General features: G+C 50.0%; 1 protein-coding gene across 4 annotated transcripts in view; it reads left to right on the top strand.

Moving 5' to 3' along the window:
- LOC144145856 (uncharacterized) overlaps window positions 1–18,704 on the top strand; it is a 176,348-nt gene that overhangs the window by 146,861 nt on the left and 10,783 nt on the right. For all 4 annotated transcript variants that reach the window (XM_077677661.1, XM_077677660.1, XM_077677663.1 and 1 more), the window contains 4 exons: window positions 2,480–2,727; window positions 8,122–8,276; window positions 14,195–14,223; window positions 15,635–18,543. In XM_077677661.1, coding sequence (XP_077533787.1) covers window positions 2,480–2,727; window positions 8,122–8,276; window positions 14,195–14,223; window positions 15,635–18,543 — 3,341 coding nt within the window. The remainder of the gene's footprint in view (window positions 1–2,479; window positions 2,728–8,121; window positions 8,277–14,194; window positions 14,224–15,634; window positions 18,544–18,704) is intronic.

An 18,704-nucleotide genomic window follows, 5' to 3' on the forward strand; every position in this document is an offset into this window, starting at 1 on the left:
ACGTTGTATGTTTGCGTTAGAGGCGCGATAAAAAGCAGCTGCAAGATTTTTTGCAACCTTTCGGAATTCGTAAACAATCCGCTCTTTCGACCGCGTGGCTTATGTGCGGGGCTCCACATCCATCCAATGTGCGGTGTTGTCTGTTATTCTTTTAAGACAAGTTTTAGAAACATCTGACGACAAAAGAGGCTGTTGAAAGAAAAGTATACTTACAAAATATTCAGTAGCATTGGTTGCATTATGAAGAAGCTTTTTTCGCTTTATAACCTGTTAAGTATCGTTCTCATTTCGTTCAAACGCAGTTTTCTAGTTCAAAACGACAGGGTAAGTGAAAAATCACTTTTCGCGCGGTTATTATACCTTTTCTCCCACTCCTAAGGCTATTAACAAGAAGAGCACATTTGTGCGTCTGGGAGAAAGAACTATAATTTTCCGTGTTCAAAAGCTCCCAGGTAAGTTGCAGAATTGTTGTGCAATCACGATTCTTTTTCTTTACTTCTGCCCGAATCTCAAGCACATTTAATTACATTCCCTGCATCATAGCGCCTGAGTAACACTTCACCTGTGTTGCCGTCTGGAACAAGTAACGAAAACGTCGGCAGCGACGGTTCGGTGCAAAGACGTTCATACCTCCAATGTAGGCCGCCCTATTAGTACGGTACCAGACGCTCTTGTTTTTTAGGTAGCGACGACGTAATTTTTATGGCCAAGAGGCGACTTCGTCGTCGTCGAGCAGGTATTTTTGAACTCTTTGTGGCATTGCTTGGCGAGTGCGGAGGGTACGTGCAAAAACTGTCCAGAACGAGCATGTGGAAAGATCATTGGTAGATTTTAAGGTAAATGCGGAACTAATGTGATGTAATTATAAAGCGCCTAGCAGTGTGGCCGTCGTTTAACATGGTAAGTCGCAGAACAGGTAGATCACTATTACGGTCTTCGTCGGCCTGTTCTGGTAACTCATTGTATCATTGGGTATTTGATATAGCTGTTGATATTTGGATCCTACCTTATAAGACAATAACTTCTGCTCTTACCGCACCCAATTGTCTTATGAAAATAGATACGATAGGTGTAACGCTTAGGCAATGCAAACACTTGTAGAAGACGTCTTAACTTAGATTAAAAAAAAATGGATTATGTTGTGGATGCGATGTGGGGGAACATTGGGTGGGCTACATCAGTAACAGTTGCGAGGAATTGAACTAGAAACGATGAAAGGCAGACTGGTTGGATAAAGTAGTTTAAAAATTCGGCAAAAAATGAATCCGGAGGAGGCAGGTAGGAAGAGACGGAGGGCTAAGGGAGATAGCGTTGTCCCGCAGTAAATAACAGGCTGTCGTTGTGGATAATTATACCGATGGCGTTGATGATCAAAATAGTCCAAAAACCCTTCTGCGAAAAGTATGGCTTCGACTAGTGAAATTCTTCGTTCGATTGCACCCTCAGTTCAGTAATGGCATGATACGTTTAATTACTGTGGTTCGAAAACAGCTTCCGTACGTGTATTTGTTTATGTTTTCGAAAGCAGCTTCTGTATATTTGTTTGTCTTTGATGACATGTAGTGGGTTTGTATGGCTGGCAATTGTTTGTACGTTGCTTTTCATCGTTACTTTAGCGGTGGTCCTAAAGACGGTGCTCTTAGCTGCCGTTTCTCAGCGACATTTGTTGCAATTTTCTGTGGCTTAGTATGCTGTAGGTTTGGGCGAGTTGGTAATTCATGCTGAACTTTAATTGCGTAAAAAAGGAACGAAGACTGACGAGAGACGACACGAGACAGAGCGCTCTGTTTCGTGTTGTCTCTTTGTTTCGTGTCGTCTGTCTTCAGTCTTCGTTCCTTTTTTTTACGCAATTGAAGTACAGCACGAAATTTTCTTGCGGGGAATATTTTTTCTCAGCGTGTGTCTGTCGCCGTGTATTCGTTGCTACATTATAGCGCATGCGCAGCTGCTCACGTGTCCGGAAAAGAAAAGGCTTTTGCCGGCTCAAAATGTATGGGTATCGGTCCCAGGAACCTCTGTGTCTGAGGCGGGAATCGTGGCCAGCAAGTTTTCGCTGAGTTATAACGGCCTGCTGTCTGTTGATCTTTGGGTCCGGTATTTAAGTCTTGGAGAAAAAATTAAAACTTTTCATTGCTTGTATAGATTTCGCCCCAACTGAGAAGAGGCGCGAGAACCAGATTTACACCCATGAACTGCTCTCGTAGCCATGTTCGTCCATAACCATACGTTTGCCACACGCAGCAATGTTTCTTTTTTACATTTTTGTATTGTTCTTCAATGCTTATTTTTGTGCTGTGCTTTTCCTGGCTTGTTGGCACGTTGATTCGGCTGGAAGACGCCATGCCACGTCTTGCAATGGCAACTTGCCTCCTGTGGATGCCTGCGTTGGCGCCCCGAAAAGGCGAGGCAAATGTAAGCTCGGCTGAAATGCAACACTCTGTGTGTTCTCACATTTTGTTTCGGTCGGTGCTCACTGCAGGAGCGAGTGGCAAGAAGCAGCGAAAGAACTCCGAGGACCACAGACGCAGCAGCGGAACTGTAGGAGGCGAACCTCAACATGGCGACGAGTCCCGCTACAAGCGGCTGGCTCAAGAACTGCCGGGCTTCAACTGGCTAGAGCAGAAGATCATGGGACACGGGGGTGGCAACTTCGCCGATGCGCCGCCTATGCCCAAGCACGCCACGATGAGGGAGCCGCTCGCCATTACTGCTCCGACCGCACACGAGGTAAGACCGGAAAAGCGCGGGAAATATGAACTTGGGGTGGCTGGTTGATTGTATGTTAGTGGTTCACACTAGAGAACAGAAACGAATATGAAGACGATGATGCTGCTCTCTTGTTCATCTAGTAGCCCATCTTCATCAACCCATTCTGACGAAGGCGAGGGTAGCAACATTCGTCTCGATCGTTCCCGTCCGTTCTCGCTTCTGCCATGAGCCGCTGGCTGCCGGGAAAAGCAATTTCTTAGTGCGGGAAAGATCAAAGCGCGTTTGAGTACGGCTTCTCGACCCGTAAGCCGGCGCGCAACTCCGCTTTGTTTTGGGGGGCTCTGTGAACGCAGCGAGGACGCGGGCGATACTGATAAGCGCCGTAAAGGCGACCAGGGTAGATATCAGTTGCAGAGACGCGGGCTGATACGGCACGCAAAGAAATGAGGTAGGTAAGGAGAAAGCCCCTCGTAAAGGCATCGTATATAGGCTGCTTGTTTAGTATTTGCGGGAAGGTCATCCACACACGCGCGCGCACATAGGGAACGCACGTGCCGCTTTTAGAGATGCATTGAACCACTGTAAATATTTTGTGCGTGAACACCAGGAAGTGCGTAACAATGCAAAAATTTTAATGAAATCAACAGTCGTAGCAGACAGGGTCATGTCCCGAGTATCTATGGCGTATTTATATATATATATATATATATATATATATATATATATATATATATATATATATATATATATATATATATATATATATATATTGTGGGATTATAGGGGTTAAAGTAGATTGGTTTACTTTTCCCTGCAATAGCAAAACCGGCGACGAGAGAGACTAATCAGTCTTCGTCTTCTCGTTTCGCCAAGCTAGCAAGCTATCTGCCCCCACCCCGCGGCTGCGCACTGTGCCGCGCCAGCCGCGGCGGGCCGTGGCTCACCGGAACAAAGGAAGCGACAAGTGTTTTCGCTCATTGACATTTATTACAGGATAATAAACATTCAAAGAGCATGCAGGCTAGCTGGTTGACGGCGAGGATCTAGTTCCTCGCCCGGGCAATTTAAGGGAATCGAGAGGTTCGACTCACCGCGACAACAGTCATCTCCGTTGACGCCTCAGCGCGCTCGCGTTTGCCTCGCTGGGACACCGATGGCAGCCATTGTCGCCCTCCTTTTTGCCCGATCCTCGTAGGAAGAAGGTCGCCAGGCGCGTCCTGACGCCTCGCTTCCCGAGCTCCGACTCCCCCCGCGCAGCTCGCATCCCGCGCGTGCTCGCCGGCTTAAAGACACTCCTACGGCGAGGAGGTAGATCCCCCTCGCCGACGTCTTGCCGAGCAAGTTCCCGCGAGGAGCAAGCGGTGTGGCGAAGCCGAACCAAAGGGAACGCGCTAAGGTCGCGTTCCCACATCCCTCCAACCTTAAACGTTTCCGTACGGTGGAAAGGATAGTACACGGGGACATCTAAACGCAATGTTCGTTACACTATACAGAACATGAAGGTTCGCCCCCGCGTAGTAGCTGTCCTCGCACTCGCCGTCATCAAACAGGCATCGTCAGCCAAATGCATAATCTAACGCTCAGGTGTCGCAGGTAACACCGAGGTTGTTCGAACACGCATGTCATGCACAGATGCAGTCTCGTCGTAGACAGCTGTGTCCGGGGCTGCGTTCGTCAAGACCCGCTGAGAAGGCTGGCCCAATGCAACGGGGGCCGCAGAGTCCTCAGCCATAGGTTCGACGTAGCGCAGCAAAGCTCAGGCCAACGCAAGCATCGTTGCTCGCACTGGCGCTCTTGTCAGTCGGTGGTGATGATCAGCAGGTCCCGTCCGGCCCTGGCCGAAGACAGCAGGCCAGGGTTTCGAAGGGTAGGGCTGAAGCCAGCCCAAGCAAGTGTAGCGACTGCGCTGACAGATGACCGCCGAACAGCCGCTGCTCTCAGCCAGGATGCGCCGAGGACGTATCAGCAGGCCCAGGAGCCTCCCGACCGCAAAGTGCGGCCCAGCACCGAAGTGACGCCATGCGATGAAGCACACGACGGCGCCGCCCGCACCAAACACGCCCTCCATCATGGAGGTAAACAGCAGCCGTAGGGAGCTCCCACGGAGCCGCTGCCAGGCCTCCTCCAAGTAGCCGCCACGCCAGGACAGCCGCGAGTGGTCCCCAGCTCTGGAACGCTCATAGACTCGTAGCAGCAGGTGGCATCACAGACATCGCGTAGCAAGCAAGCCTGGGTGACTCAACTCGCATTGCGTATCACATCGGCATTCCCGCAAGCCATGAAGTCAGGCAAGGAAGAAATGCTATTCCTCAGCATCGGCCGCGTGGCACAACGCTAAACAATTGCGGCTGTCAAAAGACGGTTTCCGACAGCGCACAAAAAAAACTCACTTTCTTGAGGCGAAGGAGATCTTTTTCTCGCTACGTGCAGAACCACTTAAAACAAGCATTCCGACGACACGCACCCCGCCATTCACTGGAGAAGAGGGGCCGTTTCCCGTCCGTCTGCTCCCGAGCTACGTCCCCCTCGGTCGTGCCCTCTCCCACGCGGTGCCGGCTCCGAAAAGCCTTCGGGCAACACGCATCTTTGACAACGACCGGCAACCCAGAGGCTTGCTCTACTGCCCCATTCGCACAGCCGTGAAGGAGACATCGGCTTTGTCGTCGGCCCTACCCGCTCGCTGCAATACAAACAGCTTAATGAGCGGCGGCGCCCATCGCGTCTTGCGATGTCGGAACGCCCGGTGCCGAGCCGCAATACCAGACAGCCCTTACGGCACCCGTGGCCCCTGGCCACACGGCTCCCAGAGCCCGACTCCCGGAGTCGATAAAAGAGACAGCAGAGAAAAGAAAATCGGGCCAAACAACTCAGCTTCCGTACTCGCTCACTTCGGGCTTGCTATTAGAGCGCGGGCCTTATGCCCTAGCGCGTCATGGGTGCTGGACTTTAGAATTTCAGTGCCTCAATTTGCCGCGGCAGAAATGTCCCGCCTAAACGGCGCACTGAGAAAACTCGGCGCTCACATGTTCTAGCACTATGTAGCAACGTTCACTCCGCTCTCAAGAAAGTACGCCTGCCTCCGCTAGCGATCTGATTCACGCTAGCAGTAACACTTGTCAGGTTCGGACAAAGAACGTTTCTCACACCGAACAAAGACATGTTCCATGTTCCGAGAGCCAGCCCCACGTTGATGCGCCAGATGTGGGATTATAGGGGTTAAAGTAGATTGGTTTACTTTTCCCTGCAATAGCAAAACCGGCGACGAGAGAGACTAATCAGTCTTCGTCTTCTCGTTTCGCCAAGCTAGCAAGCTATCTGCCCCCACCCCGCGGCGGCGCACTGTGCCGCGCCAGCCGCGGCGGGCCGTGGCTCACCGGAACAAAGGAAGCGACAAGTGTTTTCGCTCATTGACATTTATTACAGGATAATAAACATTCAAAGAGCATGCAGGCTAGCTGGTTGACGGCGAGGATCTAGTTCCTCGCCCGGGCAATTTAAGGGAATCGAGAGGTTCGACTCACCGCGACAACAGTCATCTCCGTTGACGCCTCAGCGCGCTCGCGTTTGCCTCGCTGGGACACCGATGGCAGCCATTGTCGCCCTCCTTTTTGCCCGATCCTCGTAGGAAGAAGGTCGCCAGGCGCGTCCTGACGCCTCGCTTCCCGAGCTCCGACTCCCCCCGCGCAGCTCGCATCCCGCGCGTGCTCGCCGGCTTAAAGACACTCCTACGGCGAGGAGGTAGATCCCCCTCGCCGACGTCTTGCCGAGCAAGTTCCCGCGAGGAGCAAGCGGTGTGGCGAAGCCGAACCAAAGGGAACGCGCTAAGGTCGCGTTCCCACAATATATATATATATATATATATATAAAAGCAGTAAAAGAAACTTCTCGAGGAGCCAGAAGAAATAGTTGAGAAAATGGTAGACGCACAATTAAAAACAAAAACAGAGGTTTACTGACGTTTCGACTGGAGGACCAGTCTTCATCTTGAGACTCGAGATGAAGACTGGTCCTCCAGTCGAAACGTCAGTAGTCAGTAAACCACTGTTTTTGTTTTTAATCGTGCGTCTACCATTTTCTCAACTATATATATATATATATATATATATATATATATATATATATATATATATATATATATATATATATATATATATATATATATATGCATGCGTATAAATGAAGCAGCCTGCACTAAAGCAAGAGCGGTACTTGGGAAATCCTTTGGCTCGCTTAAAGATGGAGCGACCTGCCTTGCGTTTTTCGGAACTCAGCGCGCTTATTAGCTTAGTTTTTCCGCACAGGTTCTCTCTAGTTCCTCTAGGTATGAACATTTTGTCCAAATTATTTTTTTTATCTTCTGCGGGTGAAATTTGATTTGAACCGCGTGTGTTAGAAAAACCGCACTCCAGGTAAACGTTATGCGGACCAATGTCTGCATTTCCTAGTATACGTAAACTCTTTCGTCTCAGAAACTAGCTTCGCTTGGGGGATTCCAATAGCATCGGTCGACTGAAGCTCATTTTGCGTGGTGCGAATTTCGCCGACGAACTTCGCCCAGCGTTGCTTGTTCGTCGTCGCCACGCCGCCGCGTCGGGGCGTCTGCAGCCGCTGGGCGAAGTTCGTCGGCGAAATTCGCACCATTGTAGAACGAGCTTAACCGTTTCCGGAATTACAGTTGTTGGTTACTCCGCTTTCATGCTCTAAATGGCTAGCCTGCTGCATTCCTGAGTTGGTAGAGCGGCTGTCTTAGAATTATTTTCGTCCCGAGCTCAAGCTCCGACCCAGGACGAATTTTTCTTCAGTTGTGAAGAGTTTTTGAATAACTGTGTAGCCAAAATGTCCCTTATAACAACTCCATTTTAGGTAGCCCCAAACTCCTCTTTCGCGCGTGCACTTTGCAGTATTCTGCGTTAGCAAGGGAGTAGAATGCAGTAAGGTCTGCAGTAGCCAAAAGTCTGTTTCGATGCAACATTGCGTTGTGCGATCAGCAGACTGCTTTCCTCTTGAGCTATAAGGCAATGCGTGGCTTCACTTTATTCGTAATTAAATGTATGGCGGTATCATATCGACGCAGGGTGCCTTTGCCCAATACTTCATGCTTAGTACGCTACATACTTCTAAAAGGACAAATGTGGATGACCTTAAATTTTAAGGCAGTCGCACAGAACAATGTGTTCGTAGTGACGTACAAAGGAGAGGGTGTACCAATGATGAATACTGTGCCCAGGAATTCGACGATTGTCTCGTAAATTCTTGCTGTCCATTATTTGTACGATTTTTTTTCGCCGCAGTAGTTTTCCTTTTTTTGTCTGTATGGAGGTTTTCCCCGCTATGTCTGCAAAAGACCGCCTGTGAGTTAGTTGGCACCAAAACATAGCATGTGCTTTATCCCTCTCTTCAATGTGTTCGCAGAAAGCGGAGCCAAAAGCAGCAGCTCCTGCCCCCGAGGTTCAGCGTATTTACCCTCCGGGAACGGACATCCTCAGCCGGTCCATGTCCGAGATCCAGGACGATTGCTGCGAGGAAGACGCCGTGGACGAGAACCCTGTTATAGAGAACGTTGCTGTGTAAGCCACTTCGCCAATGTTGGTCGGGAAATTAACGTGCCTACGTACTCACAGCAGCCATGCTTTAAAGACGATTGTTAGGCTACCCAAAGGCGAAAATTTTAATCTCTGTGGGTCTATCTGTCAGTCACTGGAACCAGCCAGAGAGCCAGAGAGCCAGAGAGAGAGAGAGAGAGAGAGAGAGAGAGAGAGAGAGAGAGAGAGAGAGAGAGAGAGAGAGACTTTAATTACAGTTGAAGTAAGTACGCATATTTGTGGTCACGGCCGGCTGTCTTCGCCCTTTCCGCTGGCAAAAGCTGCGTTTCAGGAGAGGAGATGGCCAGCGTACTCTCCCACTGCTCGCCTGAGGGGTTGGGGATGGGGGAAGATCTGGTTTTAGTTGGCGTTACCAGACAATATGGTACAGTGTGCATGGTGCTTGGCAATGACTACATACAGGAGCATAAAGAGTAGGATGGATGGCGTGTAGTCATGTTGGCTGTGGGTACGTGTTAGTTTGCAGTTGTCTCAGGATGACTTCCTGTTCTTTCGTTTCTTGAACAGTAGCTGGTGGATAGAGTTGTCTCGTTAGTCGGTAACGTTGGGTGATGTAGGCGTGTGTGAGGATCGGTTGCCAGGTTCGCTCCGACTCTTCTTGCGGTGTCCGGTCCCCGGCCCACTCTGCTCTTGGGGGCAATCAGCCAGACATGTTACTGGTTAGCCCGGTTACTGAGCCACTGGAAATCAGAGGGGAAATGCTAGGTGAGAGAAATAAAACGGAATGGGAACAGGAAAAGTGGGATACACAGGATGAGTGGAATAGAGGAGGGAGAGGCGGGATAAGTGCGGAAAAAGAAGCAGGAGGGGACGGAGATGCCCCGGAAGGGAAGAATCAAGTGAAGGAAGTGGTTCGCATTTGCAGTTGGGGAATAACAGGCAAGGGGCAGGAGAATCGGTGCTTTTGACGAAAGGAGAATAGGAAGAGGGAATGGGGAGGGATGAAAGCCGGACAGAGAGAGAATGGAAGAGAGGACAGAAAATGGGATTGGTGAGGGAGAGAAGGATGGAAAAAAGTAGCGGGAAGGAGACGGGAGGACTCGTTACAGAACGTAGTGTAGAGGGAGAGTGTGCTTGGAGTGGGGAAATAGTAGAGAGGTAGGAATAGCACTTAAAAGAGGAGGTGGGAAAGGGAGAGAAGAGGTAAACAGGGTGTCTAGCGACCGGGAAAACAGGGAAAAGTCTGGGAATTTTGAGCCACCGGGAAAAGTCAGGAAATTGTCACGGAATTTTTCAATAAAGCAGTACCAGTCAGGCAAAATTACTTCGGGGCCTGCCCACACAGTTTTAGAATAGGGGACACCAGTGTTGGAGGCCCCCAAGAAGTTACCGAACGCAACATGCTCGCGCGCGACGAAAGCGTGAACCGCATGAACCATTTTCTGGTTTTTCTGCAAGTGAAAACGCGCCGCACGCCTGAGGCGCGCTGACGCCGTCGCGGAAACCACCCGCAGGGTGCGTGCCGAGCGGCAGCACCGGCCGCGGAGTAGTGCGGTAGCTCGAACGGCCGTTTCTAACCGCTCTTGAAAATGCTATTCAAGGCACAAACGCACTTGCTTGTGCAAGAAAGGAGCCACCGCAGGCCCGAAATCGTCGACGCGGCCGTGAAAATACCGCGCACGAATCGCGTGCAGAAACTCGCCGTGCGGTTCACGCAGCTCGCCATAGAGTTAATACTTGTCTACTGCAGCTCGCAGCTGGCTTAGGCTGCTGGGTGCACGTGCGCAGAGGGACGATGTAGGGGGGTACCCAAATCGCACGCACAACGCGTTTTTTTTTTTTCAGCGAATTTAAATGGCAGCGCTTTTTAGGAGCGACTCTTGAAAGAACTTCTTTCTTATGACATCAGGAGCCAGAATTACATAATCAAAAAGGAACATGAAATGGTTTAGCGTCAACCGCATGGGGCGTTTCTTGCTCGCGAAAACGCGCCGGGCATGTCACAGGCGCGCATGGGCGCGCTGACGCTGCCGCGGAACCACCCGCACGCTGCGCGCGGGGCTGCCGGCAGCGGCTTGGACCGCGAAGTCGCAAAGTGGTGACGGGAGCTCGTGCGACCGCTTCTAAGCGCTATCTAAAATGCCGCAGAAGGCACGCACGAATTACATCAGTAGCAAAGCACACTCCTACTAATTGAGAATATCTAAAAACAACCAGATTGAATGTCCAAGCAACCGAAAGAGAGAGAAATTGTCGCAGAGGGAAGATGGGGAAGGTTGCTTGTGAGGTAAAGGAGCTCGATCATAATGAGGGCGAACACGGTACTATAAAACATCATCCGCGCCGCTAGTGAAAGTGCCCACGCAATTCGCTCTTTCCAGCGACGCTAGTGACGCCGCGCGGAATTTGTGCGAAGCCGGGAGATGGTGATCGGCGGACTGGTCGCTCCGGCGCAGGCGGCCGGCGGCATCCGAGCGGGCTCGCAGAAGCGAAAGGAAAATAGAAATCGCAAATATAGTAATCGACAATGCTGTATAAATAATCGGAAAATATAAGCTGAACGAGTGTTCGTATTCTCTAAACGTTCTTGTAGCTATAGAAGCTGCCTGCAGGTAAACGAACAGAGTTTTGGGACTCATCGCGTCTGCTACTGAGAAAAACGGAAGTCTTTCGGACCCACGCGTGCGTACGCGTGGCCTTCATTATTCTTTACTTAATTACGGCTGCCACATTTAATAGTTATAATTATTAGCTGTGAGGACTCCTACTTTGTAGGCTTTTTGTATAACCTTGTGATCGTCCTGTACTATTTACATTTACTGCCGCATAATGTGTCAGCCGATCTTCGCTTGTCTTTTGTGAAATTGGCTCAATTCCACTGCTTTCAAACATATAAGTAGCAAAGGCTGTCCAATCCACTTGCTTTTGCACGCAAACAAATTAAACAAATTAAAACTTTTTGCACGTACACGAACGCGAGAAGCGAATGTGGGGGTGCGTTTATTGATTAATGACTGAATATATAAATAATTGTGTCGGAGCAAGAATATTGTAAATGGGTCTGATAGGTCAGATGCGACCTCTTGAGTGCATTTGGTAGCTCCCGTTTTCGTTTTGATATCGACGCACTTAAAATCTTACCCGCCGTCAAGTCAACATAACGTAATTTCAGCCAGGTGATTCCTCTTAAATTAATTATCACAAGGAGAAGCGCAACTGTAAAGCACTGCATGTATTTTAACAGTGTACACTTCAATGTCACACGCCAGTGTATGCTACCTGCACGGGCAAATACATGGGCGGACAATAATTTTTTTTTTCATATAATGCTAACTCGTTCATTGGTATACAACTTGATATAACGTAATGGATGCCTCGTCTTCGCCGTTTTACTGCTCAATGTCATAACTATGTTTTACTACACCCAAACAAAACACCGCAATACGCACATATCGGCCGCGTGCGCACGGGCTTCTGCCTAGTTTGTACACACGGAAACGAACACGCCTAAAGTAAAACGTACACTACGATGACGTACACTGCAATAATGTCCAAAAACTTAGCGTTGCACATTCTGTACGAGTTTCTTTGCCCAATGAGGTAGGGTTGCGCTCAAACAACTTCCGTGCGGCCGAGCCATGCGCAGCGGATTGCCTCGCACACAGCGCTTTTCCCACCGCAGCAGACACCCTGAAACAAATCGAATGTTGTCTCGGGATCAGCTACCTATGCATGCGTTTACTTTTCAAGAAAGTACTCGTTTCGAGCGGAGCAATGGGCTCTCAGGCCGGTACTGATGCTGGCACGCATGTTGCTACCGGGTCCCGATCACCGTCTCGACCGCCATTGCCGTTTTTCGCAGCGCCACCTGTAGGGGCTGGAAAGAGCGGATACCTGCCGGGGTAGTAAGCCTAAACCTCTCTGGCGGAGCCAGCCGGCTGTCTCGACAGGTTCGAAACTGCCGCCATGAGGCGCGCGGCTCCCTATTGGCGCAAGTCGTCAGGCTCCGCCCACTGCCGCGCGCGACGCGCGTTATTTTCTGAGCGCGCGCGTGAATCGTCGACGCGGGCGTCAAAAAATAGCACGCGCAACGCCTGCACGCCCCAATCGCGTGCAGAAACGCGCCATGCGGTTCACGTTGCATGTTGAGCCAGGACAATCAAGAAAAAAAGCAAAAGGTGCTCGCTGAAGCGCAACTTCAAGCTTCTGTCCCTCAAGATGAAATGAACTCTCTGAAGCCGTAACTGAAGGCAAGCAAAACTCAAACTGAACAAACTGAAGTTAATCAAAGTGCATTTTGAGAATTAGGGCACTTGCAACAACTGTGTTTTTCCCTGTGATAGAATGTGTTTTATCTGCGCTTTTTATGTGCTTCACGGACCATTTCCACAGAATGGCGCCTGTTGTATAGGTCAGGGAATTTCGTTTAAAATGGTCATGGAAAACATGGAAACCTCAGGGTAATCGAATTCGGCAATTTGCTAGACACCCTGGTAAAAAAGATGCCGGGAACGGCCGGGGCGGTAAGTGGTGAGGTTGTAGCAGACAAGGGGGAATGTCTTAAGATATGAAGTGGAGGGATAGTGAAAGGGGGAGAAAGAAGAATGGGGAGCGGCGACGGGAATTAGAGGGAGAGGATAAGGGGAGACAGGAGGGGGTAAAGGAAGGCAGGGGAGATAGGAGGAAAGCATAGAAAATGGCGAGCGGGATATAAGGGGAGGGTGATAGGACAGAAGCACAAGGGGAAATTAAAGAGAAGGGGAAACACATGACAATGAGCATGGGCGGAGGAGAGATGCGCGGAGAGGAGGGAGAGATTGGGAAGTGGAGTAAGTGATTGCGAGAAAGGGTCTGTAAAAAGCATAGAGGAGGAGAATGCGAAGAACGAGGGAGAGTGTTGGAGCCAAACAGGGCAGGGTGTTGTGGGGAAGTAGGAAAGGGGAAGGAAGAGGATCGGATTCGAAGGGAAGAGAGAAGGACGGGAAAGGCAGGATTGATGCAGTCAGTGGTAGCAAAGGCAGTAGTAGAGAAGAACAAAGCAGGTATGAATTAGTGGAGGGAAAGATCGGGGGAGGGCTAGGCAGGACCAGCTGAGACAGTATCGTCTTTCGACGTAATTTGCAGCAAAGCGACCAGGTGTGTGACCAGTTTCTTAGGCTGCGTTTGCTGTCCATTTAGCACATTTGAGTAGGCCTTGCTCCCGCCTGGCCTTCAACAAAACTGGACGAAGTTCAACTCACATACTCACAATCTCTATAGATAGTAGTGAAAGCACTGGAGTTCACTTAATAGGGGCCTGCAAACTGGTATTTTAGCAGAAGTGGTTGTGACAGGAAGATTTTGAATAACCTAATGTGAAGAGGAAGATAGCACTGTTCACTCTGTCACCCCATCCCGACTCTCAGCACATGCTATTATTTTTAATTGTGCTCTTCACAGTTAACTGTCATGAATACATTTAAGAATACATATTATAATGTTTTTGACAGCATCTAGCAACTGGCGCATCAGTGCATTGCTGCTAGACACGCATGCCTGGCATATGCTGTTGATTTCATAATAGTACATGGGACCACCTGTTGAATTGTCACTCTTGTCCTCTTGCATTCCCAGCAGAACATTCTTATGAAATTTGTATCTGGGAGTTCTTCACGTATACAGCACTTGTTCATCTATATTCTACTAGATAGCAGGATGTGTGCAGACAGCATGTAATGATTGTTTATTGACTGCCACAGGGTCATCACCTGTTTAAACCAAAATTAGTGATCATATTTACTAAACATATATATTTTAATTCGGACTCATTTCACTTTGGAACCTGCAGTGACGGCATGCATGAATAACATGCGGAAATTCTATAAAGGCATTGTTTAGTATCTTTGCGAAACGCAAAATTCTACCACGTAATCTCAACAAATACTTTGTTTTCTTTCTTCCAGGACCCCAACAGATGAAGTCAAAGTTGAAGGTATGCAGTTTCAATCAACCATTTGCTAGAAACATTTTTTCCTTGGTATTACGAGCCCAGCATCTAATGAAAATGTGTCTATCACAGAGCCATGCAACCTGAACTAAGCGAGTGCCCGAGGGCTTAAACTGGATTTCACATCTGTTTGCATGAAGCCTCTTTGAGATAGTGAAAAAATTTTCTGCCAAACCTGGTGTTGAATCCGAGTCCCCCAGGTTGTGAAAACGATGCCTTATGGATTAAGCCCCACTGCCTACTTGTGCTCCGTGAACATAGCATTTATGTAATATCTGTGCACCATAAGTTACTAAAGATGCCGCCGGTTGCATGTCTACTAAATAAATATTGATCATCGGGGCTCTCATCAAAAACATTGTAGGAAGAGATTTGCTGCACCAGCCCTATGACCACACACAGCACGCATCCACATGGGAGGTTGACTGAAAATGGTGATACCCAATGTCTGTGAGGACATCTGCACTTAGACCCAGACCTAGCCACACAGTCACATGCTCATGATCGACTGTCGACTGACACCGCGGCTGCACAGCATTTAATTGCCACCAGCCAAGCAGCGGCCTAGAAGTGCCTAACTTTAGGCGAGAAGTTGGCTAAACTGATCCAAGGAAATGAGCTTTCCTTATATATCTAGAGACTGGAGAAGCCAAATTGTCTGCCGTTACATTTTTTTTTTCGTTTTGCTAACTCATAAGTGGCTTCATACAAAGAAGGCGAAATCCCGTTTGCTAGGCAGTGATGGTCTCACACTGCGAACCTAAATTTCACTTCTCAGATCAGTGCAGAAGCTAAATAACTTTTGTGTTGTTTGCTTATAATTATGCAGTTTTTTCATGCTCGGTTTCTTTGCGTAAAAAAAATAGTGCAGGTTCCTCTGGTGTCGTTCACCCTCCTTGGAGAAATTTCAACGAACATTCATGCATACGCTGACTTGTGACGCTTTGTTGTATTAAATATAGAGTTTCGTTCAACAAGTTCGAAAAGAACGATTGCACGTCTCGTTAAGATTGACCTTCACAAAGTAAAACAGAGTGGCAAGCTTATGTATTTTAAGCAAGTAGCACGCACTGGAGGCATTTTTGCAGATTTGACGAAGGGCTTTTGAGCTGTGTGCGTGTTTAAGTAAATTAATAAAAATAAATTAGTGAAACGCAGAAAATTCAGTATGCTCTGCTCATTTAGTGGCGGAAAAATGAAAACAAGAGTTATTATGAATATTTTGTTGTCATAACTTGAAGAGAACGCTCCATGAAAGCTGAATAATCGTGGGCAGGCCAAAACGATTTTAATCCCAGATGTCTGGGCATGCAGTTGTAGAGAGCAGAAGTTGTAGATGCCTCATAAGCAATTGTAGAAACAGTTGAAAATAGCATTTTTTTTTCTGCCGTTTCAGATGAGGTGCCGCAGCAAGATGAAATGGCCCAGGAGGAGATGCAGCGCCAGATGCTCGTTGCAGCAATGCCGCAAGCCTATCAAAGCGACCCTCGTCTGTCCCAAGTTATCACGTCTACGTCCGTTCTCCGGCCGCACTACTCTCTGGAGGCTGGCATGGCAGCTGGGAATGCCACCCTCGAAATGCCCATGACCACACAGAGCCTCACGTCTGCTCCAATGTTAGCCTGTGTTCCCCACACTCCCGACCGGGAAGCCGCACAGCAGGAGTCGCCCGAGTCTCAGGCAGAGGGAATGTCGCAGGGACGAGCGGCAGTGGAGGACCAGTCCAGTGATTCCGACGTCCTCTACCTTGGAGTGTCCAGAAAAGGCTCGTCGCCCAATGCTGAACAAGGAAGCGGAGATTCTAGGGCTCTGCTGTTGTCCGCAGCGGCCAAGCCGTTAGAGTCGCCCATGTCTGCAGAAGCTAGCGTTGCACGAGCTGAGGGCCCTGAAAAGCCCCAGACGGGCGCACCGGAGCCGATAAACCTCAGCGACTCTGCCAGGCGCGGCGAAAGTCTTGTGGCTCCCCGTCAGCAGCTTGCGTTCTTCCAACCTCACGCATTTGTAATGGCGGACCATCAGAGGTGGCTAGAAGAACGTCGTTACCACGAAATGATGAACACTCGCGGACAGCTCCTACAGCCAAGGCATCTGCCACCCGGGCAGATGCCTCCTGGTGTACCACTCAGAAGGGTGTCTGGAGGACCGCAAATTATGCCGAGCCATTTTGAGGCACAGCAGCAGTACAGGGCCGCACTTTCAGACCGCTCGGCAGCACTACAACACTCGCAGCCTGCCCACCAAGGCGGCGGGCCACCTCCTCGCCTAACGCCACCATCTCACCAAGCAGCGCCGCCGCACCACCCGCAGCTGTCGCACCAGTCACCCCAATCTCATCAGCCACCACAACCCCACCAAGCACAGATGTTGCAGCCATCACCACCGTCGCACCAGGCATTGCAGCCACACCAGGCACCACCCTCACAGCAGGCTCCTCCGCATCACCCTCTCCCGCATCAGGTACCGCCGTCGCACCAAGCGCAGCTAATGCGCCAAGTACAAATGTCCCACCCAGCCCAGCAGTCACACCAGCCATTTTACCCGATGCCTCGTGCACACCAAGCCCAACCAGCGAACCAGCCACCTCAGCCGCTCCCAGCACTCACTCGGGACGATTCACCCCGTAATGTGAGGCCAGAGTTTTGTCAAGTTCAGCAGCGTTACAAAGCAATGGACCAGGCATACGGAGTGAATCCACAAGCTCAGCAAATTGGTGCCTATGCAGGGCTGCAAGGGCCTAAGAAAAGTCCTGAGCCGACAACTAAAAATGTTCCTCCCCAGGGCTTCAACCCCTATGCCAAAGATGGGAAGGGGGATCCCGCCTATAAGGAAACCACAATCTGCCGAATAGAAAGACCAGGCCCTCCAGCACTCCAACCAGTGCCTGCCAACGCAAAGCCTCCATCAACTTCACCCCACACACCGCAGGGAGACTCAGCTGGGCAGTCATCGCAGACGAGCAATCTAAAAACAGAAATGGAGATGCTTAAGGGAGAGCTAAAATACCTGGATGCATTGGCCTCTCAGAAGGAGGCCGAGTACGAAAAAGTGGTATGTGCAAGAGCAGAGAAGCTCAGGACATTAAACCAACTAGAAGCAAAATACAAGCGGTCCCTTGAACAGCCACAAACGTTCTCAAAAGACGAAGCCAGATATCCGAGCTCGTTTGAAGTTGCACAGGGACAGAGCCCTGGTTCTCAACCAGACAAGGCATCTCCATCAGTGGAAGAGCCAAAAGCTGCTCCGAGGCAGAGGTCAGCATCGTCTGGGGGAAGCACCCAGCAAAAGCAATCACCTCCCTCTTTGCCCTCTCCGTTGTCCAAAACGTCACCGGGGCATCAGCCTGTGCCTGGGCTCATTCCCTACTCCGTGCCGCATCCCCAGCAGAGCAGGCACCCGCTGCCGTTGCCACCTCAACCAAACATTCCTATGAACATGCCACTGATTGGTGCCGGCATGTTTAACATGCGGAACATGGAACTGCAGCGGGATTTCGCAGCCATGATGGCCCAATCACAGAACCCAGCTATGATGGCAGGATTCGGGCGGCCCTATTACTCGCTCGAAAGAAGCAAGCATCTGGCACTGCCGCCAGCGGAAATGCAGAGACCTCCGGCAAAGCGCAAATACTCTCCAGCCAGTACCAGTGTTCCACAGCCAAATGGAGACGTGCGTGTCACCCCTCAACAGCCATCTGTGGCGCAGACGGCGCACCGACAGAGAGAGCCAGAGAAGGTCACCGCACCGTTGAGCCAAGAGCATGCCCAGTGGTTGCAAGCCATGAAGGCACGCGAAATGCAAGGCGGCCCACCAGCTTATCCAGCCAACGCGCAAAGTGCTTTCCAGACATACAATCCATTTCCTCAACGGCGCTTGCTTGCGGAAGATGTGCCTTTGAATCCGGCAATGACCAACGCCACGTGGAGCAATTATGCGGAGGGACTGCACGAACGTTACGCCTTTCAGATGTCAAAGCATGGTCTGTATGGTGCTCAACCGGGATGGAGTGGTCTGGAAAAGCAGCAACACCACCAACAGCAGCAACAGCTGCAGCAGCAACAGCAGCAACAGCAGCAACAGCAACAGCAGCAGCAGCAGCAACAGCAGCAGCAGCGAAGCGCAGAAGTTCAAGGCATTACCCCACCCAGCAGGGAGCATCCAGCCAAGCGACTGTCCCGGGAAGAGTTCCTTTCACATCACCAAGTGGCCAAGGAGAGGCTCGCAATGCGCCCTGACGATAAGTTGGTTGCCCACGCGCAGTCGATGGCGAGACAAGTCCCCACCCACGATCTGGCAATGCCTCATCAGGTGAGTTCCACCCACACGATATCGTTGTCTCACGACATCTTCTAACTTCATGTTGGCATCGTGACTTGGTAGCTTTCAGCCGAGTCATTACCCGGTATTTATTAAATGCATTGCACCTCACAAAAAACATGTCACTTGTTTTTTTTTACCAGCACATTTTA

This window comes from Haemaphysalis longicornis, unplaced genomic scaffold (genome assembly GCF_048455015.1).
Source record: "Haemaphysalis longicornis isolate Haplotype H1 unplaced genomic scaffold, Haemaphysalis longicornis Haplotype H1 scaffold_7, whole genome shotgun sequence".
In the NCBI taxonomy this organism is placed as follows: domain Eukaryota; kingdom Metazoa; phylum Arthropoda; class Arachnida; order Ixodida; family Ixodidae; genus Haemaphysalis; species Haemaphysalis longicornis.